Below are 23,474 nucleotides of genomic sequence, written 5' to 3' on the forward strand. Positions count from 1 at the left end.
GCATCGTAGGAAGCGGGAATAATGTGAGTACTTTCTGATTAACAACATGCACAACACGACCAAGTATATAGAAAATCAGCCGAAAAGGAGAGAAAGAAACCACACTTCGTATACCGCCTGTCAATCCCCTCTAATGTTTGTCTAGATGTTATTTATTCAAATCATTCCTTCTACAATATCTCAATGAGGTTTCCCTGCAATGAACTAACCACTGGCTGAAGGGGCAAATTTCCACACATCTGTCTTGCAACCATTCTTGCTCTGTTTGATTTTACGCCTCCACATGTGTGTGTAGTCTAAGCAAGAGGTAGGATTCCATCGGCATTGAAGTTACTCATTCAAAGTCCCTATAACACCGCAATCAGATCTGATCCTCGATGGTATCTAGTCTCCACACTGCAATGTGCAGAAATGAAGCCTTTCTCGGTAAGGCAAGCCTTTGTTTTCGCTCACTAATCTCGTTGATCTTTTCTGCCTGCACCCGTTCTAACAAATCCCCTTCCTTCCCAAGTTGAGGCCTCCTGAGCTTTATTTAGTGTTTAAGATGTGGACTAACCATTGCCTTATATAACAGGATAAGCACATCCTTATAAAAAGGTAAACTGCAGCCATTATCAACCCACTGCAGGATGGAAGCCTCCTCAACATGCTGATGGAAATGGACCATAAACTGCCACGCTGGTACAGTGCGGGTTGGCAGATCGACCGTATTTAGCAGTCAGGGGCTTGAACCCCGGTCTACTCAAAGAGCGTGTGCTACTGCACTCCCGCTCCTGACCACTCGACTACACCGGGTGGAAAAGGCCCGGGTTCGAATCCTGTCGATGACGCGAGGAACTTTAGTGGGCTTTTTTCACTCCTTGGCTGAGTTATTCAGTCTCAGGCGCAGATAGGAAGGTTTTTTCCCCCCAAAAAAACTGGAGTTTTTTCGTCCAGCAAACAGGCAAATCGACCAGAGAACACACGCAATTTATAGACAAAATAAATATATGGGTAGATGTAATCATTTACAGGGGACCCTAATATCATAATTTGACCACTCGGCTACTGAGGCCTTATAACTGCTTGCTAAATTCACATATATCATTACGCCATTATCTGTCTTGGCATCCAGTCTACACTGAACCAATAATTCCGTATCTGATTTCAAAATTATCCCCAAAGTCATTCATTCATTCTATACCAGCAGTGTGGTAGCATTGGTACGTTAAATCTGAGATTACTGCTACCAATATGCAGTACCTTGCATTTTTTTTCAATATTAAACTTCAATTGCCGCTTCTCAGTCCATTAATCTAATTAATTTTTCTGACCTTGTTGCAGTGGCATAACATGATTACTGTTATTAACCACCTTGACAAACATCATATTATCTGTAAACTTAGAAATTAAGCCTAATATGCATTCGGCAATATCATTAATAAATAGGCGCCTCCGTAGCCAGGTGGGCAGGCGCAGTAGTGCGTGGCACACGCTTCTTGATTAGACCGGGGTTCGAGCCCGTGACCACCAAATACGGAGAATGCGGAAAGGTCAGGGAATGACCACCGCATATCCATGGAGCAATATGGTCTTAGTTGCTAATGCTCCTGAAAAACAAATAACGAACAAACATTAATAAATACAGAAAATAACAATGGGCCAGAACTGAATCCTGTGGGATTCCGATAATAAAATAAATCCAAGAAGAGCAGTAACCAATGACAAGCACTCTGCCTTCTATCACTCAACCAACCCTTGGCAGCAAACTGCTCTTAATGCCGCACTGTTCCAATTTGTATAGGTCTTTTATGTGTAGCGGTATCCAATTATTTTCCGAAATCTAAGTACATGTATATGATGGCAAAATTATTTTTTACATCCAGTTCCTTTAGTACTGCCTCACAACGCCCAGTCACATTGGTGAGACATGACCACCCCTTGGCGAATACATGGTTTTGTTATTATTATTGTTGTTGTTGTAGAGTTTTAGATGAATCCGCGACTTAGGCTATATTGCCCCAGGTATATACCGCATTTCCCCATGTATAAGACGCACCCTTTTTCGAAAAATTTGGGGCCTAAAAACTGGGTGCATCTTATACATGTTATGTTTGTAGATTTTTTTAATTGCATTTCCCGCTTTTTCGCGCTTGTTGTCTTTGTGCTCATTATTTCGCACTTGTTACCAGTATATTAGGTTACGTTTTGCCACGTTCTGCCCAGAAATGGCTCAGAAAAGATTTTCGTACAGTGCTGAATTCAAGTTAAAAGTGATCTAGTTTGCAAAAGTGAATGGAAATCGTGCTGCTGAACGTAAGTTTGGTCCTCCTCCTCCTCCAACTGAGAAAACAATCCGAGACTGGCTACGCGAAGAAGAAACCCTAATGAAAAGCCACGGCAGAAGAAGGCCATGAGAGGCAAGTCAGCAAAATGGCCTGATTTAGAGAAAGAATTGAAGATATGGATTGAAGAGCAAAGGGCAATTGGAATTCCTGTGTCCACAAAGATGGTTCAGCATGAGGCAAGAAGAATTGCTGATGAAAAAGAAGTTACTGATTCCAAAGGAGGACACAATTGGTGCTTCATGTTCATGAAACGGAATGGACTAAGCATGCGTACACGCACAGACTTGCCCAAAAGATGCCTGAAAGCTATGAGCAGAAGGTTCTTGAATTTCATCGTTTGGTCATTCAACGTCGGAAGACATCAGTTTGAGTTAGGACAGATTGCAAATATGGACGAAGTCCCCCCTTCAATTTGATGTCCCAAGTAACAGAACTGTTGATAAGAAGGAGGTGAAAATTGTAACTGTGAAGACATGGGCATGTGGACATGTGTTTATGTAAGGGGCGGCTCCTAGAACGTCAGTTCAACTCCGCCTCGTATCTCTGTGAAGAACAGTATCACTACAAATGGGCCAGATATGTGTGTGACGTCGGTTTCTGTGTATTATGTGTGTGTGTTCTGTTGTTATGTTCTGACCGCTTGGCTATCCAGAAGCATCAGTCACCTGTACAGATGATTCTGGGTACTCGTACACACCACGGGAATGTGGGCCAGTTCCAGTAGATGGGACACCTATGGTCTCAGAGTATGAGACAAAAAAGAAAAAGAAAAAAAAAATTTTTTTTTCCTTCTCTGGGGGCCCACTCCAGAGGGGGAAAAAAACCGAAAGAAAGAGAAAGAAATTAATAAAAACGATTAACTAAGATAACAAAAAATAATAAAAAAAAAGAAAAGTAAATAAATAAATAAATAGAAAAAAATAAAAATAAAAATAAATATATATACTAAGTATATATATATTGGTTTTTAGCATATATACGCAAACATACATACATATATATATATATCAAAAAGTGAAAAGGGAAAAACCAAGGGGGGGGGAGGAGAAGAGAGAGATCAAGAAAAGGGTAGATCTTCCAGTTGTGCAACCAGTAAGAAGGCAGCATCAGAACACTTCGGTGCCTCCAGCCAGATGGATTTGATCAACCTCGTATCACTGGAATCATACTTTTCCTTAGTTCAAATACTTCTTTAGCAAATACCTGGAGCATCTGAAACTTACTAGAGTCTCTTAAAATATAGCTTCTTCTCCTGGAGCTATACTCTCAAGAATTTCACGTATCGCTGTCCTGGCATTGTCATATATTCGACAATCATATAGTATGTGCCGCCAGCCTTCCTTGGCCCCGCAAAAACAGAGATCCGTGTTACTTAGTCCTAATGCATATAATTTCTCATTCATTGACCCGTGCCCTGTTAACAAAAATGACGACTGTAAACTAGGTGTAAACCAATTGCGAACTTTTTTATCATTCAGAAAAGTCACGTTCGGGATAAACAAGTTGGTCACTCTTCCAGTAGTTATAGTATCCCATCTTGTCTGCCATAAATTGATTATTTCATTCATACATCTTTTCTTTTCGCCTCTGCAGTCAGAGCGAATATTTATCTCTATACCAAAAAGTTCTGTAGGAATTCCCTCTTAATACGGTAGCAAAAACCACGATACAACAAATGTAGATCCAAGGGTAGCGCTCCAGCCAACAACTGCAGCGCGGCAGTGGACACCGTTCTGCACACTCTTAGAATTCCAAGAAGCTTGATGCGTTTTATGGAATTTAGTTTAGCCCGAAACGTAGCTATTTTAACTCTATGGAACCAGGCTCCTGCAGCGTACGTAGTTATAGGAAGGAATACTGCCTTGTAATACAGAAACAGTGTTTCATGTGATAGGCCCCAGTCAGACTTTGAAATTCTAATGATAGCACCAGAAAATTTCCTGATTTTATTGCTTAAATATAATAAGTGCTGGTGAACTGATAACTTACTGTCCACAATAATTCCCAGGTATTTGGTATCAAGGACCATAGGTAACTGTACACCATTCAACTTGATTTGAGGAGGTCGATTTATATCTAAAACTGTTTTAAATAACATCATTTTAGTTTTGTAAGGACTAATAGCAAGCTTAAACAAGTGGACATGAAAAGAGCCATTATACAGTTGTTCTAGCTTGTTGTGCCGACGTTTAACAAACTCTTCAATGACATGAGAGACGAATGGAACCAATGGATGAAGTCTTCTGGGGACAATTTGACACCAGCAGGAAGAGTGAAGAAACCAACTATAGGAGAAGTTTGTACCTGGGTGAAAAGATCCTGGGATAAATTCAAGATTGAGATCGTTGTCAAGTCATTTAAGAAGTGTGGCATTTCAAATGCCATAGATGGAACTGAGGACGAGGCAATATATGAAGACTGATTCGTCATCAGACACAGATGAGGACAAGCTAATGGATGGGAGTTTTGACAGTGATGAGGAGTTGTATGAATTTTATGATGAATAAAACTTGAGTTCAATATTTTTATGTAATACATTTTTTTCAAATTTCGGGCCCCAAAATTAAGATGCGTCTTATACATGGGGAAATACGGTATATAGTCTGTAAATTGTGTATTTGTTGATAAAAGAAAACGATGCAACTCTCTTCTGAAACCAACTAATCAGCCAAGTGAAAAATGCCAATAAAAATTCCTTACGTCATTGACGGGATGCTGAGGTCTTTTCCACCCGGTGTGGAGAGGAGGGCTGTTATATTAACTGTGCTACACACAAGAGTTATCCATGCTGTGACTTCATCTTTTGTCATACTACATTTTTTTCCCCTTTATGATATTTTCTTCTTTATTTCGTCGTCTTCCGCCGTCCTGTGCCCTGGTTGAAAGGGAATGATTGCGCGTAGTGCGTGACTGTACCAGCAGTGTGGTGGTACAGTCAGGTTGGCCACGGTGCATGGGGTTGTGGCCTACCTTCCCGTAGTTTAGACGGACACTGAACAGGCTTTCCAGGTGATCACCTTCCTAGTGACAAAACAGCGAGAAACAACTAAACAACACAACAGATGCATTGCAAAAACATAAAACTACACACATTTCTGGTCTTTAACAGAATTCTGTATTCATCAGATAGCACCAAGGCGGAAATGAATTGACGTTTAGCTGCCGTACTACACTGGTGTGCAAAACTTAGGGAACAACACTATTTCTAAAGGTTACAACCACAAAATCAAACGAAACAGCCTACGGCGGTTTGCATAACTGTCACCGTTCAGTAGAAAGCTGGTGCACATGCAAAATTTTGAATCGTGATGAGAGGGCTCACATAAACAGATAAAAACAGCAGTTCAGCGGTTAAGTGCAAATTATCGAAAGTTGAGCACGATTGTTACAGACGTTCGAGTGGTTTCATACAGTGCTGCAGACAACGAAATGGCCAGTAGACAACATCTGGATCACTTTACCCGGGGTCGAATAATTGAGAAGATCGAGGAAGGTCAAAATGTGAGGAGTGTGGCTGCAGGGTTCGATATCGCCCATGCAATCGCCTCACGTGCGTGGTCGGCCTTCATACCGACAGGTACAGCTCTTCGAAGGACCAGTGCTGGTCATCTACGAAAAACAACGCGCAATGATGACCACTATATACTCTTACAGGCCAAGAGGGATCGACACCAGACAGCAGGATCCATTGCAAACTAGCTGCACAGGAGCACAGGACGCAGGATATCGCGGTTTACTATAGCCAGGCGACTCCACAAAGGTGGATTGTTTGCCCAACAGCCAGTACGCTGTGTCCCTTTAAAACCTGCCTATCGGAGACACCGTTTACAGTGGTACATCGAACACAAGGACTGGACAGCAGCGCAATAGGGTAAGGTACTCTTTACTGATGAGAGTAGATTCAGTCTCAGCAGCGATTCTGGATGTCAGCTAATCTGGCGAGAGATTGGCACACGGTATCACCCAGCAATCGTGAATACTTGATGAGAATCAACCGAAAGAGCAAGCTGGCTTTAGGACAGGATTCTCAACTATGGATCACCTTCACATAATATCACATCTAATGGAGAAAGCAAATGAATATAAAACACCATTATGCCTGGCATTTGTGGATTATGAAAAGGCATTTGACTCCATACAGCATAACGCAATGTTTCGGGCACTGGAAAGACAAGGCATAGATACCCCATATATTATGATTTTGAAGAAAATATATGGGAGTGCTACCTCCTTTATTAGACTAGACAAAGACAGTAGGAAATTTAAAATCGAGAAAGGAGTTCGACAAGGAGACACAATATCTCCGAAGCTGTTTACTGCTGCCCTTGAGGAAGCTTTCAGAAGATTAGACTGGTCGCAGAAAGGAGTCAATGTGAACGGAGAGTACCTAAACCATTTACGATTTGCAGATGACATTGTGGTCATAAGCCACGATCCCAAAGAATTAGAGGAAAATCTTAATCAGTTATGCACAGTTAGTAAGGATTTTGGACTAAAGATGAATATGACTAAAACAAAAGTAATGATGAACAAGTATTCCACAGAAAGGAAAATAATGATTGAAGGAGCAGTAATTGAAAAGGTGGAGTCATATACTTATCTAGGACAAGTTATTAGCTGTAATAATGTTAAATGGCTGGAAGTCAAGAGAAGAATAAATTTTGGATGGATAGCATTCAGGAAATATAGTCACATACTGAAGAGCAATATCCCAGTTTGTCTGAAACGTAAAATAAGGAACCAATGTATACTCCCCACCATGACTTATGGAAGTGAAACTTGGGCACTCACCAAAAGAATGGAAGAGAAGCTGAGAACTACACAGCGAAGAATGGAACGAATTATATTGGGACTCAGACTATTAGATAAGAAGAGAAACACATGGATTACACAGGCAGCAAACTGAAGTAAAGGACATTCTTACCAAAACTAAAGAACTAAAATGGTCTTGGACAGGACACATAGCTCGAAGACATGATGACAGATGGACTAAGAAAATAACAGAATGGTATTCAAGAGGAGCTAGAAGAAAACCTGGAAGACAAAGGCGGAGATGGATAGATGAAATTCATGAGTTTGTGGGTAGTAAATGGATGGCCAGTGCTCAAAACAAAAGGAACTGGAAAGTTGCTGGAGAGGCCTTCATCCTGCAGTGGATTGAAAATGGCTGATGATGATGATCACCCAGCAAACATCACTGAAAGGGATCGACATGGCGGTCGAGGTGTTCTCATATGGGGAGGCGTTATCTTGGGTGGACGTACACAACTCCAGATACTGGAAGGCGGTACTGTAACTGGTGCAAGCTACTGTACTGACGTAATCCTTCCCCATATGCACCTGTTCCGAGGTGCCATTGGCCCCAAGTTCGTATTTATGGATGATAACGCCGCACCCCATCGGATTGCAGCTTTTGATATGCTTTTGGAAAGTGAGAACATTGTTCGTATGGTTTGACCTGCCCGTAACACCGATCTAAATCTAATCGAACACATATGGGACGCTCTGAGGAGACTCCTAGCGGCACGTCCACACCCACCAGAAAATTACCAGCTGAAGATGGTGCTGACAGAGGAATGGACGATGTTACCGCAAGAACTTATCAACAACATTGTTCTAATTATGGACAGGCGGTGCAAAGCTGCATCGACATTAGGGGGTGGCCATATCTCCTACTGAGGACCACCTCTTCCCTTTGTTCCATTTTTGGCAGTGATGCATCTGTATCATGGCAGCCAGTGCTATGTTGACATTTTTGAATAAAATCCCTCTGTACCGTTTTGTTTCCGTTGTTGTGTCGGTGTAGTTCCTTCACCATTTCTGTACCTCACGAGGTTCCTTTGGTATGCTTTTCCCATATTTTACTGATCCACTATTTCTCGCTACATTTGTTCGTTGTACGCATTACAGTCAGTAAGCTTATAACATTACTCGTACTCTCATTTTTGTTTTCCCAATGCTTATATCGCACTGAACTTACTCAACCTTGCCTGTTTACCCATATCAACTGAACGCACCGCCTTAAATTTAATACACTTCTCAACTAAGAGTATAATCTCGCCATTCCTCCATTCCTGTTCTGTCTGTCTTGTCTGCTGCTCTCAGAGGGGCAACTACTCTCTTAAGGGTGACCCTAAGCTTTTCTCCTCTTATAACAGTCTTCATAATTCTGGCCGGTTTCTACCGAAACAAATGCTCCAAAGTGCGCACGCACTCAATGCCAATCTCAAAAAATTTAATAGTGAACTGGTGTACAAAAAGATTATTCTATGTCAACTTTCCCAACCTCAGATCTCCCTTCACGCTCACTCCTTCGGCAGTCTGCAATCCACTCTGCTCTGTAAGTAGTAATAACTGGGCAGACCTTCGAAGCATCTGTCCAGATAACACAAGAAATTATCCATATGACTAGCAGATAACGCAGGGAACAATTAATAAAGACTGATTAAAACTGTCTTGAACGACGTGAGTGGAATTAGCACTAGCTGCTCCCAGGTTTTACCAATTATTTTGTTTTATGTCTCTGTCTCTCTCTCTCTCTCTCTCTCTCTCTCTCTCTCTCTCTCTCTCTCTCTCTCTCTCTCTCTCTCTCTCTCTCTCTCTCTCTCTCATGGACCATCCACTACAACCAATTAAAGGATCTATTTGATTTTCTGATTCATTCTTTTCTTTTTTGTAATCACATATCAGAAGAACTGCCTATCCCCGTCCTTAGCTCTCTTTGCTAGTGCTTTCTCGCATCTTTTGCCATTCCTATCCCATCAGTGGCTTTACTACATAATCTCTTATTAAATGGTCATACAAATTTCGGAATCGCGTAATTGTCTATAACACTTGTTTTATTTGCTCAATTGATCTGTTAACATGTGTTGACATCTTACGTTTACTTAACTTGACGACTAATGCGAATACATTTGTGGTTTCGAGAATAAATCCCACGTATATTTCCAATAGCATATTTCATATACTGCTCTGGCTTCTTTCTGCCAATAATTCACTTATTTTCTATCAGAAAACCTGACTTTTCAAGATTTCTCATCAACAATGAAACTGTTGGATCTTTCTTTATCTTTTCTGCAAACAACTCTCACTTTGAGCTCGCGCTGTACTGTAACAAAACTGCCAATTTGATAAAAATGGTTTCCCACAAAAAGAAAGATACTCTGTAGTATACTCCACCTTCTTTACAAAACTTTCTTCGTTAAAAAAAACCTCTCTAAAGCTTCTCCTTCTTCTTCTGCCCCCTTCAGTTTTTTTATGCACAAATCGACATCCTGTTTTTTAAAAGGCAAAAAAGAGACGCTGCTTGTTTACCTTGGCGCTAATGCAAAATAACCCTTTCGTCGTTTCCAAGACTGCAGTGGAATTATGCAAGTTCAGTGTTTAAACCTTAAGAAGGTACTTACTAATTGCATATAACAATAAGAAAATAGAGTAGACGTTGCTAAACGGTTTGTACAAAAGTGTATCAGAATGACATTAGGGCAGATTCTAATCACGATCACGTTAATATGAATTTGGAAATGGTAGCATGTAAGCATCAGCTCTCAAGGACAAAAAAAAAAAAACAGAAACCGTTTCATGTTTTTTAGCCTTGGGGTTTTCTACATAGTATAAGTGAATTTATATTACAAAATAGAGTCTAAAGAACGTTACATGCGTTGCATTTTGAACGTGTTTGATTTTGAAATACTGTACTTCTACTCTATTCAAAGTGTTTTGCAACATTCCAGTTATTGTAACATGATGAATAATAGCAAGGTGAGATTTGTGCAGCAGTAATTCCTAATGAGAGATGGATGAACAGAGGAACAAAAAAAAACAACTTTTTTCTGGCCGGTGCAGCAAGTCTGTGGCTTCGTTGCACTATATGGCTAATACTAATATTCAACAAACCTTCCTCCCATATTTGATGGGATTCGAATCACATTCTTTTCATACACGATGTAGAACGACGGTAATCGAAGCCACTGTGTTACAGAGGTGGGTACACTGAAGAAATAAATTAACCTATCAACACGAAAATTTATATAAAATCCCTATGAATATTCTAAAATAATTTCCAAAATTGAGAAGGATCAGGACTGCTATTCCAAATTTACAGCAATGTTTCTGGGGTTTACAAAAGAGAACCAACGTGTTCAAGGTGTATGTGCACATGAACCTACAGCTTGAACATGTTGCTGCAGCCCAATGGCGTGTTTAAATTTGTCTCAATTTGCAGTAACACTTGGTTTCCACAAGAAGGGCCCTGTCACTCGGTGACAATAAATGACTCACTACACCCTGTTTTTGAGGATATAATGGCTTTTAGCGAAAAGTGAGGATTTTCATTATTCTATACTTTGCTGTTTTGGCTATTGATATCAGCACTGAAGTGGAACTGAAGAAAAACTGTCCAAAATGCCAATTCCACTCGAATCAATAGAGGCGTGAAAACTTGCGAATATAATGTAATCTTCTTAATTCGTCAAATTCTAGATTATGTATAAGTTAAGTGCAAATGCATCATTAATACGCAGCCAATTCTAAATTAGCAAAATATTTGCAAAGGCGGCATCGTTTTAAGTTATATCTCATATTTTGAATACCTTTACAACAAGCCGCCATGATATTGCACTACTTCGAATAAGTAACACTTAACATTTTTTTTTTGTTAGTCGTTGGCGCATCGGCTTCTGTGGCCATATTGCACCTCCCAACGTTTTTACATGTTTGTACTCTGATCCAAGCCCGAGGCGGGATTCGAACCCGCGACCTTTGGGTTGCCAGCCAGGCACTTCACCCACCCGGTTAGCCCGGTCGGAAACGCTTCACTTAAGGAGAAGACTAACGTTACTTATTCTCAGTGGATACCACCACCCAGACGGCACCGTTTCAGGGCTATTTGGCCCTTCTTCGGTGGGTGGGTAGGTACCCAAGTAGTGCATGTAACAATAAGAAAATAGAGTAGACCTTGCTCGTTGTGACGGTATTCACAAAATACCGTCATATGAGATAACTTAAAACGATGCCGCCTTTGCAAATATTTTGCTAATTTATAATTGGCTGTGTATTAATGATGCATTTGCACTTAACTTATACATAGTCTAGACTTTCTCGCAGCCTGAGGCATAAGCCCTAAACGCGTCAAATTCATTAAGTTCGCATTACATAAATACCCTAAGACAACTTACGGTATTTACAAATATTATTTTATTATGAAAAAGAAATGAGGAAGATATATACTGTATTATCATATATACATCGAGTATATCATGATGCAGGTGGGATTAAATTTCCACAGGATGTCTTGTCTCTAAATCGATCTCATCCCCACACATTTCACTTTTAAGGGTGCCTAAAGTGAAACAAATAGGATTAAGTGCAGAAGAAAGTATAATCTTCTGTAACCATTTTGGGATGTTTTATTGTTCTTTAGTTTGAATACAATCCCCTCAGAGCGGTCCAACGCATACGTCTGTTTTGTAACTGCAAACTCCTTCTATCTCAACAACTTGAAAATGAGTCAACAGATTCATTTTGAAACCAATGAGACAAGGAGTTGGAACCACTGAAAGCCAATAAACTAATCCTGAAATTCTAATTTCTTTAGTCTTCATTTCAAAATATTTCTAAAGGTTAATATTGACTTATCAATCTTTTGGCATAACCAAGCACTTCTTTTAAAGTATCATCTTTTCCTTCAGATGTTTCCGTTCACTTCAGCGGTGTTTTAAGAACCCCCACATTTAGAAACTATAAAAGCAAAATGCTCGTTAGCAATTACAACTCTACCCAAGGTTATACACATCTTTTCCTTGCATCGTGTAATCGATGATAAACAGCGATAATTTAACAAGGAAATTCCACACGCAGTCTGAGAGAAAAACAAGATATTATATGATCAACTTGTTTTACCACATTTCAACAGACTAAAAAAGGGAAAAAGTAAAGTGCACTACGAATGTTAACCACTTTCACAGAAATTCTCAGTGATGGCGTGGAGCTGGGTTTTATGTGCTGCGTGTCTCTTCTGTTGTAATCTTCTAGTCTGCAGCGATGAATTCGCTAAAAACACTTCCACAACACAAAATGTCAAGACTCCGGACATGGAATTCAGTGTCCAGGTTTTAACAGGAATCATCAAGCAAGTAACAAAAAGCATATCTAAGAATTTACTCCCTAAGTTGATGAGGATAGTTTTTGAGAAAGAAGTTGCTTCGTCGTGTACAGGAGCTTTGATGAAACTGACAACCGCATTAAGGCAGATGAAGACATGGGCTGTTCAAAGTAAGTTTATTTTATTTTCCTATCCTAGGTTCACTATGCCCAAAACATCGACCTTAAAGATTGGGAAAAAAGTGCTAACGATTTTACTACAAAGCGGTAACAGTTAATCAGCACAACAAATAGATGTCACGTAGCAAGCTTTAGAGTTTCAGTGTACACTGAAGAAGTGGTACAAAAAAGTACCACGAAGCTGAGCAAAATCTGTAATTATTAAAGAAATTAAAGGCAGATTATATTAAGCGCATTATCTCACCAACTTTCAGTTATTGATATATACCTGCGCACCATGGTGTTAAAACGATATTTTAAAAGTTTTTTGTCATTTGTCATTCAATTTATAAATGGAGGTTTAAACCCATCATATAGCCTTACTTAGTCTTGAAACGCGGACTACCTAAGGATGCTCAATAAACATTCTTGGATAGTCCACTTTCGAATATGACGTAAAAATACGTCACATTCGAAATTCTCTGTAGCGATATTCTTCGAATATGACAACAAGAGCTTTTATGCAATCGTAAGAGGAAAAGTGTAACAGAAGGAAATTTCACCAGAAGTCTAAAGTGGAGTAAATATACAGTACAAAACTTAATTTGTTTATACAGTATGGAAAACGAGTGCTGTAAAAAAAAAAAAAAAAAAAAAACAATCTTTAACAAAAAAATCAATGAATTTGAGCTTTTCATCAGGTCACTGACGTTGATGTAGTTGGGCGTATTGAGATATGGCAGATACCAAATAATGAATTTCATTTCGGTGAATATTGCGATCAGGAGAAATAGGGAAGGAAGGGGTGATGCCTATGATCAAACACTGCCTGAAAGGGACAAGAATGTTCAATGTAATTGCATCACCCTCTTAAAGTTTATAGCATCTATAATTTCTCTCTCTCTCCCCCTCCCGTCCCAAACCAGTCCAATCACGTGCAGCAACTTCAGCATCATTTACTGTCCAACTTCGAACTCACAGAGCCCTCGTGGTAGTACAGTTGGTATTATCACTACTCTCCCCACGCCGGATGGAAATGACCCGAGTTCGAATCCCGTCAATGAAGAAGGAATATTTTTCACTACTTGACTAAATTAGCAGTCTCAGACGAGGGTGCTGTGGTTTTTTCTCCCGGAAACTCGTGTTTTTGGTCCAAAAAACAGCAAATCAACCGCAGAATACACGTAATTCTCAGACATTATTAGAGAGCAATATGGTCTAAGTTGCTTATGTGTCTAAAACTAAGAGTTATTTCCTAACAAGTATCTTCTGTGGTCTCAACCTTCAACCCGCACACAGTACTAAGTACTACAGGTTCTAAAAACTTTCGTATTTGAGGTTTTCATAAAAAAAAGAAAGGATAAAAAAGAAGCTCACTAAGAAGAGGGCTGCTGTTAGGATTTAGTTTCATCAGCGATTCAAGCCATATTGTGTGACTGTGTTTTATGTCTGTGGAAGTGTGTGTTCACAGGTCGATTTGCAAGCTGTGCAGGCCGAAACCCAGAATTACTCACAAGGTAAACACCATCCCCTCCGCCTCAGATCGGCTAATTGCAACTCCTATTTAACGGTCAACAGAAATTCCTCCAGTCTATGACGATATTGGAACACTAACCTTTCCAAATGAATAACAAGTGGCAAAACACTTTACTCTCACAAGGGGACCTATGAAGAGATGCTTAACAAATATTCTAAAAGAATAGTAAACAAAAGGAAGACTAAAAGTGAGACTGAAAATATACATTTAAACATTATACAAGGGTGGCGTTTGAAAGACGTGGATCACATCAGGAACATGAGAGGAAATCAAGCACAGTATAGGTTACAACAGAGTATCTAGCAGCGAGTAACATTCCTTCTGAGATTATGTTAACAAATGTTTCACCTTCAGAGAAAATGTTATTAATGCTATAAACTCCTTATTCTTAGTAAATCTACGACTGGCTCTAACAAAAATCCCTATTTTTATTATGAAAAATATGGATTTCTTTGTTGATGTGCTATTACATACAGTTAAAAGCAACCTCAGAGATGGAGTCCTCCTGAAAAAATAATCATTATTTTATCCAATGTGTTCAAAAAGAAAAAGAACCCTAAATATACCTCTGACTTACATTGAAAAAGCCATTCTCTGCTATAACACAACAGTTCTTCGGGCATAATCCCCCTCCCGCACCATACCATAGTACAGAAAGGACCTACGGCCCCAAATGTGCTGGAGACCCTCTTCAGGGAGCGACAACCCCTAAATAAAATCAAAACTGATATTATTTTCCTTCCTTATCCAAAACTAATATCATATCCCTTGATATAAATATAGCTTTTGATAAGGTGCCAGAACTAGCTCTTCTTAACATCTTTAAAACGTACTTGTAAACCAAGAATCTCAAGCCAAATAATTCTATGATGGGGGAAAGGTCACAAGAAGGTATACAATTTTCAGTATCTCTCAAATCTCTTTTCACAGTTTGACGATATGAAATATTTTGTCTCTAAAGATGGAACACTCGCACCTGACATCAGTCTCGAAATCAACGCTCATACTTATCTGAAATAAGTTTATAACTTCCACTTGCAGTCTACCAAACCCCACGTACTTTTTCTGACAGAATCTCAGTTATCGGTTGATTCAACTACTGCTCATCTCAGTTACCCAAATTATTCGCTGTATGATTCCTTTCGCCTCAAAGGTGGTACTTGACCATACGTCCGTTCCGATATTTCCTGTCAGAGACTTGGTAATTTGGAATCTCCTCTTTTCGATCTTATCTGGCTTAAAATCTCTGTACCTCATTCTATCAAATTCATCTGTAGTCTCTACCATTCTCCCAACTCCACTAATCACTTGGAGCTCTTTGACTTCCTCTCTTTGCAACTTGACTTTCTCCAGAAAAACTTTCCTAACAGTGGGGTAATTTTCCTTGGTGATTTTAATGTTCACAACTCCAGCTGGTTTGCGTTTTTTAGTCACACCAATCCAGCTGGTCAAGATGCTGAGGCTTTTGCAATTACTAATGACCTTGCACAGATAGTTCATTTACTTACAAGAATACCGGACAATCCTAACCAAACAGCCAACACGCTTGATCTTTTTCTCACAAAAAACCCTTCTAAGTACACAGTCGAAGTGAGTGGTCATTTAGGCACCTCAGATCACAACTTGGTGATTGCCTCTTCTCCAATGGAGCCTTTATCTCATGGCTATTCCCAAACTCGTGTTGTTTGGCATTAAAATAATTCAAAATGGGATGACCTCCGAGATTTCTTTTCTTCTTTTCCTTGGTCGGATTACTGTTTCAAAACTTCTGATGTCAATATTTGCACAGTGGTGTCAGTGAGATTATTCTTGCAGGAATGGAATCCTTTATTCCACACTCCACTTTAAAATCTCGTCCTTTATCTAAACCTTGGTTTTTCAATAAATGTGCTAAGGCTGTTCAAGAGAAGAACGTTGCATTCGTAATTGGCTTGTTTCCAATTCTTCAGGTTCTTTTCTGCCTATACCAAAGCTCGCAACAATTGTAAACCAGTTATTAATCAGTTCAAACTAGATTTTGAACAGGCTAAGAGCAGAAAACTTACTTTTTGCCCTAATGGCACCCGAGCATTCTGGTCTCTTTCCGAAGCTATTGGCCGCAACTTTTGCCCATCTCTGCTCCCACCTCTGTCAAAACAAGATGGTTCTGTTATCATTTCAGCCAAGGATAAAGCTGACCTGCTAGCATCCCATTTTTCTTCCAACCCATGTATTAATGATCTTGGTAAAACACCTCCCACTGTTCCCAACACGTTGAATTCAGTGCAGTCTTCCGTCAAAAAGATGTCAGAGGGATTTTTGATGAATCTTGATGCTAAGAAAGCTCTAGGTCCTGATGGTATTTGTCCACTTGTTCTCAAAACCTATGCTCCTGAACTTACTCCTGTTCTTTGCCGCCTTTTTTCACTTTCTTATTCCGAAGGTGTTTTTCCTTCTGCTTGAAAATTTGCTCATATCTAGCCAGTTCCTAAAAAGGGTGACAAATCCCTTCCATTCAATTATAGTCACACTGCAATTACTTCTATTCTTTCTAAAGTAATGGAGAAATCAATTAACCTCCAACTCTTAAACTATCTGGAAACCTTCCGTCTGATCAACAATCGCCAGTATGGATTCCGTCAGTGTCGATCCACTGGTGATATTCTCGCTTATTTTACCCATTTACGGATGAATCTAATGGAAAAGTTCGGTGAAACACAAGCAGTTTCTCTTGACATTTCAAAGGATTTCGATCATGTTTGGCATAAAGGTCTTCTAAACAAGCGTCCATCTTATGGTTTGCCAACTGTTTTTTGTAATTCATTATCCAGTTTTCTCTCATCCCTCACTGAGAGTGATAGTACATAGCTCTCTGTCTTCTAATTTCTCCAATAATGCTGGTGTCCCCCAAGGTTCAGTTCTTTGCTCCCCTCTTTTCCTCTTGTATATTAATGACCCTCTTCCATTGGCTGGAAATCCTATCCATACTTTTGCCGATGATAGCGCTTTGCATTCCACTTTCCATTTTGAGAAACCTTACCCAGCTCAATCAGCTTGCTTCAACTTCTCGAATATCCGCTACCAATTCCTTAAATGCCAATCTCCAGGTAATTCTCCAGTGGGGCAAAGACAACTTAGTTGATCTCAATCCTTCTAAAACTCAGTCTTGTCTTATATCTTATATCTCGCAAAAAGGATTCTTCTGCTCCTATTCTTATCTTTGGTGACACTCTGATTTCTAGGAAAAATTATATATCTCTTTTGGGGTTTACCCTGACTTCTAATCTCTCTTGGCACAACATTACAAATATTGCTTCCTCTGCATCTAAAAAACTTGATTTTCTCTTTCGTTCTTGGCGTTTCTTTTCTTCCAAACAGCTGTTCACTCTTTACAAATCGCAAACCCGGCCTACTATGGAATATTGTTCCACATCTGGGGCCGTGCTCCCAAAACCGCTCTCAGGCTTCTATATTCCATTCGGAAGAGGGCAGTTAAGTTTAATTAATAACCCATCTCTAACACAGTCTCTCCACTCTCTGTCTCATAGACGTACTGTTTCTGCTGCATGCCTTTTCTACAGATACTTCCCTAGGCACTGTCCTTCTGAATTGCCTTCTATAATTGCTACTCTCTCTCTCTTTCAAAACAGTCCGAACACGTGCCGCCACCAGCCAACATCCATTTACTGTCCAACTTCAAACTCACAGAACCAACTTTTCGTCTTCCTCGTTTATTCATTCAACTGCTGTTTTCTGGAACAACCTTCCTTCATATGTATTTCCTGAAAATTATAGTCTAAAGAAGTTCAAGTCTAATATCAACAAATATCTTCTTTCGTCTTCTCAACCTCCAACCTAAGCACTGTACTAAGTAGTATAGGTTCTAATACCTCTCGTGTTTGGGGTTTCATAAAAAAAAAAAAAAAAAAAAAAACTAAGCTCTGTTAAGACGACACAGTTTACCACAACTAAATGCAATCACATCACTTGGATTCAACTGATCCCCCCCTGCCTAAAATTTTCGCCGTTGCCTATTTTTTCAGTGGAATTTTGCCAGTTATTACAGCGTGATTGCTCTCAAAGTGGGTTCAACACGTCTTGAAGGAACGCAAAATAACCCTCATAACATATATAGCGTTCTTTACAGAGGACTAAAATTGTTATTTTTCCTCTAATACACTTGAAATTTTTAGAATCCTAAAGTTTGGACAAGTAAGGCAAAACAAAACCTACTGGAATCTTATTGCGAATGAAACCCACACTTGCGCTTCAAATCTAATGGTGAAGTAGGTATAAACGCAGGACTGTTCAGGTCGGCCTGTTTTTGCTGCCGCTCATGGACCCCTTTCTCTCTACGCATCCTGATTGTAGCTCTTACACAGATGATATAAAACTCTTCATTGTACTGGATTTTAAGGTGTTAATGACCATTCTTTCACCATCTCGACATCAATAATGTATGCAAACCTTGATTGCGCTGCTTGGAATCAGTTGCTCATGGCAGAAAATCTGCGCAACCTCTATCAGCTCCTCACCGATCGTCTTGACGCCACTAATGTCCACAATCTTGTTGCGGGCCCCCTGGGCTGTCCCGCGTTCTTTGCAATGACGCGTGGATTCCCCTAAGAAGCGCCTTATAGAATTTACCCATGCACTGGGGGGAAATGAAACTACGGGGGTACATGCAGTATATGTGCATATTTTTTATTATTTAATATTTGCAATATATGTATATATTACAAACAAATCTGTATATTTATGAATGTTGTAATAAGAGAATATGAGAAAACAAAATAGGAAACAAAAGGAAATATTCATCATTTAACATCTAAATACAACAGTCAGTTCAGAAAAACCACATTAATGACAATAATCGCAGTTTTACATGAAAATCAGAGATTAAAATTAGCGAAAAAAATCATACAAATTATAATCAACATGCATTATAATAATAACCTTATTATAATCAGTATTATAATCATCTTATTCTTATTTTCTTTTAATACGTAACAATCACTTCATTTATTAATTTTTCCAATAACTTATTTGGGCCTTCTACGCTTATCTTCATGCAATCTTGCAATGTTTCTTGTCCCATTCGGATCCTTAATTTTGTCATCAACAGATTCATCATGATAAAAGAACGTTCAGCACTAGTGTTGAAACAGGAATACAGCATACATTGATACATAATGTCTTTAGCTCAACATACTGTATCCAATATTTGATTCCAAAATTGAATGCATAAGATTGTTGGATTGTTGACGAATTGGCTTTCTGTTTTTGTCACATATTTAAATGAGCGATGTCATTCCACAAAGGATCAAAGTTCAAGTTTAGACAAGACGAGATTATCTTTATGTCACATCTTCTGTTAGTTCGCAAAAAGATTTCGATTATTCAAACTTTGCAGTAACGTTGATAATCGACAATGCTTTGTCATTAAAACGATCCTTCATTTGACTGATCATAGTATCAACAATTTTTTTTGCCATTTTGTAACTCGTACTAATATCTTCATTTAGAACAATTGATCGAATATGATGAATAGTTTTAAGCATTTTATGATAATTTTTACAAATTGTACTTTCGAGTAATACATGAAAGAAATTCAGACCCAGTTGCTTTACTAATATAGGTTGAAGGGCTGCTTTGCGCTTCTAATCAGGCGTTTAGGGTTTCATCGAGTTCAAGTGTTATTCGTTTAATTAAAGATTCATATTTTGTTATGTGAGGTATTTCTTCTTTAGCCAAAAAATATAAAACCTCACTTAAAGTAAACAGAGATTTTCGGTTATCACATTTCTCTTTTTCGCTTTCATTAATTAGCACAGATTGAATCGGTTTATGCGATCCTTGTGAACGAATTTTCTCCATGGAAAGACTGCACGCATGCTTCTCAGAATTATGTTTTTCAAGTTTACCAGTTTTTCCACTTGCCTTCCGGATATTATTAAAAGGCACCGTAATAAATAAGCCGCCGGTTTTTTTCAGTGTGTTCAAGTCATTTCATAGAAAAACCTCGCGAGATTTGTCAAAATATAACCAGTTATACTTTGTTTCCCAATTTTTGTTATAATTTATACGTATATATATATATATATATATATTTTTTTTTTTTTTTTTTTTTTTTTTCATGTTATCTAGTTGCCTACCTCTTTCTGCAACAATTTTCACTTCATCTGTGTCGGGATTCTTTGTTTTCTGTCGCCGATGCCGTGTTTCTTCATTCTCTTCTTTTTCCTTGATAGTTATCACAGGTTTATTTTCTGCTTCCACTTCAGAACTAAGTTTTCGCTTTTTAGAAAAAAATTAAAGTAGTCTTTTGTACTGGTTTTTCGGCCATAACTAAGGGATAATTCTATTTGTTATTATAAATGAAACCTGCCAAAGTGCTACAAAACGAATAGCATTAAAAATATTTAAACTTCACACCTAAAAAAATCTACGCAACACGAAAAATCAACTCCACTTCTGCGTTCTCTAACTTACACGAAGTTGACGTTCGTCCTGATGAGCTACAGTGGAGCCCACTTTACGATTGGTTCACTTTACGGTGGACTAAAATACGGTTCACTCAAAATAGTAGTTGAAGGCTATGCGATATGTAGTAAGCGCCAGTTATTGTGATCATGTTTGCGAATTGAATTTTGATTCTAAACAGCGATTGCAATAAGCGAAAATAGGATTACTATAATCCACAGGCTATAAAAATAAAGATATAAAACGCAAATTTACACTTTATTACCTTACTAATTAACAAAATTAAATGATAAAAAAATAGGAAGAATATTATCCACAGATTTAGCAAAATAAAAATAAGTTTTTTTATTTAATAAAAATATGCATTAATATGCATACTAACTAAACATAACAGTTTGTAATCTGATATTTCTCTTCACTGACTTTTGGGGGGGGGGGCGGGGTGTAAAATTTAAAACAGTAAAAAAAGATAAGCATCAATCATTAACAAAGAACACGGCATGCACAAATTGAAATACGATATGCGCAAGTGAGACAGAGCAAAAAGTTCACGAAGTTTAGTTATAGGAATGAAGAAGGGAAGATTCTGAAATTTTATTCATGTTTTTTATATGATTTAAGATTTTATGGAAGGGGAAACACATTTCACCACAATAACATAAAAACCCACACAATTCCAGCTATACGTATTATCGCAAATGCAATAAGATTGAGTTTACTACTCGTTTATAATTACTAACAAAAAAGCCCAATAAACTGGAAACAGCAAATTAACGATATCGAGATAAAGATATCGTGATGTCCAGAAATATGCTGCAGAAAAATATCACAAAGGCGTTCATAATTGATTCTCATAACCGAAAATACGATTCCAATAGACAATGAAAGTGTAGTGTATTATTGGGTAGTGAAAGTGTAGTGATTTGAACTGGTGTTTGCACTCATAATTGCTTTCTCACTTTATGAAATGCTGACTGAAACTTCACTGCCGAGTAAATCCTAACTTTGCTGAAAGAGTATTCTATCCCAACTGCACTGCCTGCACGACTTTTAGTGATATACTGTAGTTTGTAGAAGGCGGCAAAGATAAAAGAATCGGCGGAATTTTTCTCGTTTCAGTTCCTGCAGGTTTTCTTCGTTTTGATTTGTTTCAGCTTTCCATGCGTGTATACAGCTTTATTATTTCTTTGTCCCTTGAAGGGCATTCATCAATATAACCTGGCAACAGATGATCCCACCACAAACTACATACAATAGTACAGATACATATATAATAAAAAGGTTATAAAATGTATTGTTTATATGCTGCCGCCAAGTCGTTGTCTTGTTTGGGGTATACAAACAAAGAATTAGCCACAAGTAGACTCTTGCTGTGGAAAAAAAAAAAAAAAAAAAAAAAACGAAGGGAACCTGAAAACTATAAAGCGGAACTTCCAAAGACTGAAATAGTGGCAGCAGTAGACTCCTCTCTCTCTCTCTCTCTCTCTCTCTCTCTGTCCAGATATTTTTTAGCCCTCCCCTGAAAGCTGCAGGACACTAATTACACTAGCAATCGTGACTGAGGAATCAATTCAGGCGAACTTATTCACGGCCTGAGATCCAGCCATTTATCTTGTTTGCGATATACAAACAAAGAATTAGTCGCAAGTAGACCGTTTATGTGAATACAGGGTTGTTAAAATTAAAGTATCCCTATGTAGAGGGATCTGGAGCAAGTTCTAAGGCTCGCACTGAAGAGAAATTTGGACAACAGGTACTATAAAGAATGCGCTCGCCATTTATTAGGAAAAAAATTTGTTACAAAATTTGTCACTATGTGGCACTGTAGCAATAGAAATCACTTGAACAGCGCTACAATTGTTCATTGTGTCCTCCATTTTGATCAACAACAGTTTTCGTTCGAAGAACAGCATTTTCTACAGCAGAACGTAACATGTCAACTGGAATAGCCAGCACATGACGTCTAATGCTAACCTTCAGATCTGCCAGAGTTTGACATCCTTCCCGATACACCTGATTCTTCAAAAATCCCCACAACCAGAAGTCGCATGGGATGAGGTCGGTGATAGGGGTGACCAAGATGTCTGGAAACAACACCTCATGACCCGTTCGTCTGTAAAGTGTTGCCTTAGCAATCTTTGGACATAACGGTGGATGTGGGGTGGTGCACCATCTTGCATGGATATGGTATCCTGAAGGCACCCACGCTGTTGCAGCTCTGGTATTGCGAAATTTGTCAACCTTTCATAATATCGCTGTCCAGTGACGGAACAGGTGCGGGGGTCCAGTCGATGTTACCTGTTCAAAAGAATATGGCCCAATCATGAATGTGGCCATAAATCCACACCACACTGTCAATTTTGAAGAATGCAACGGGACTTCTTGGATAACTCGAGGGTTTTCTGTTGCCCAAATGCGATAGTTGTGCGTATTCACTTGTCCATTTAACCAGAAGTGGGCTTCATCACTCCAAAGGATGATCCGTGGCCAAGTGATATCCACTGTCATTCGAATATATCTGCATCACCATGCTTTAGCTGATGTAGCATGTGCATCTTGTAAGGATAGTACCGCAACACCTGACGCATTACTATCCTTACAGGGGAATACGGCATGTATACTTCACGAGAAACAGCTGGCATACTTGCGCTACCACATGGAGATTGACTCGATAAATCCATGACAGCCATATACACATCTTCAACACGGAGGAGTCCACTTGTTTTCGACCTCTACCTGGTTGACCACGAAGATGTCCTGACGCTTCAAATTTCGCAATCATTTTGCGGACAGCACAAACAGTCATAGGTCCACGTGGGCCTTCTGACGCCAGAATTCTCTGATAGCCGCAGCTGCATCGTTGCTGTTCTGATAGTACAGCTTCACTA

At 39.0% G+C, this 23,474-nt stretch overlaps 1 protein-coding gene across 1 annotated transcript in view; it reads left to right on the forward strand.

Annotated features, from left to right (window-relative positions):
* The first annotated feature begins 12,273 nt into the window (after window positions 1-12,273).
* Window positions 12,274-23,474, forward strand: part of LOC150084035 (nose resistant to fluoxetine protein 6-like) — a 62,885-nt gene continuing 51,684 nt past the window's right edge. The window contains exon 1 of the mRNA XM_090375868.1: window positions 12,274-12,599. Within this exon, the coding sequence (XP_090231994.1) occupies window positions 12,305-12,599 (295 nt within the window). The 5' untranslated portion in view covers window positions 12,274-12,304. The remainder of the gene's footprint in view (window positions 12,600-23,474) is intronic.

This window comes from Mastigoproctus giganteus, chromosome 6, assembly GCF_048544385.1.
Source record: "Mastigoproctus giganteus isolate SK-2022 chromosome 6, ASM4854438v1, whole genome shotgun sequence".
In the NCBI taxonomy this organism is placed as follows: domain Eukaryota; kingdom Metazoa; phylum Arthropoda; class Arachnida; order Uropygi; family Thelyphonidae; genus Mastigoproctus; species Mastigoproctus giganteus.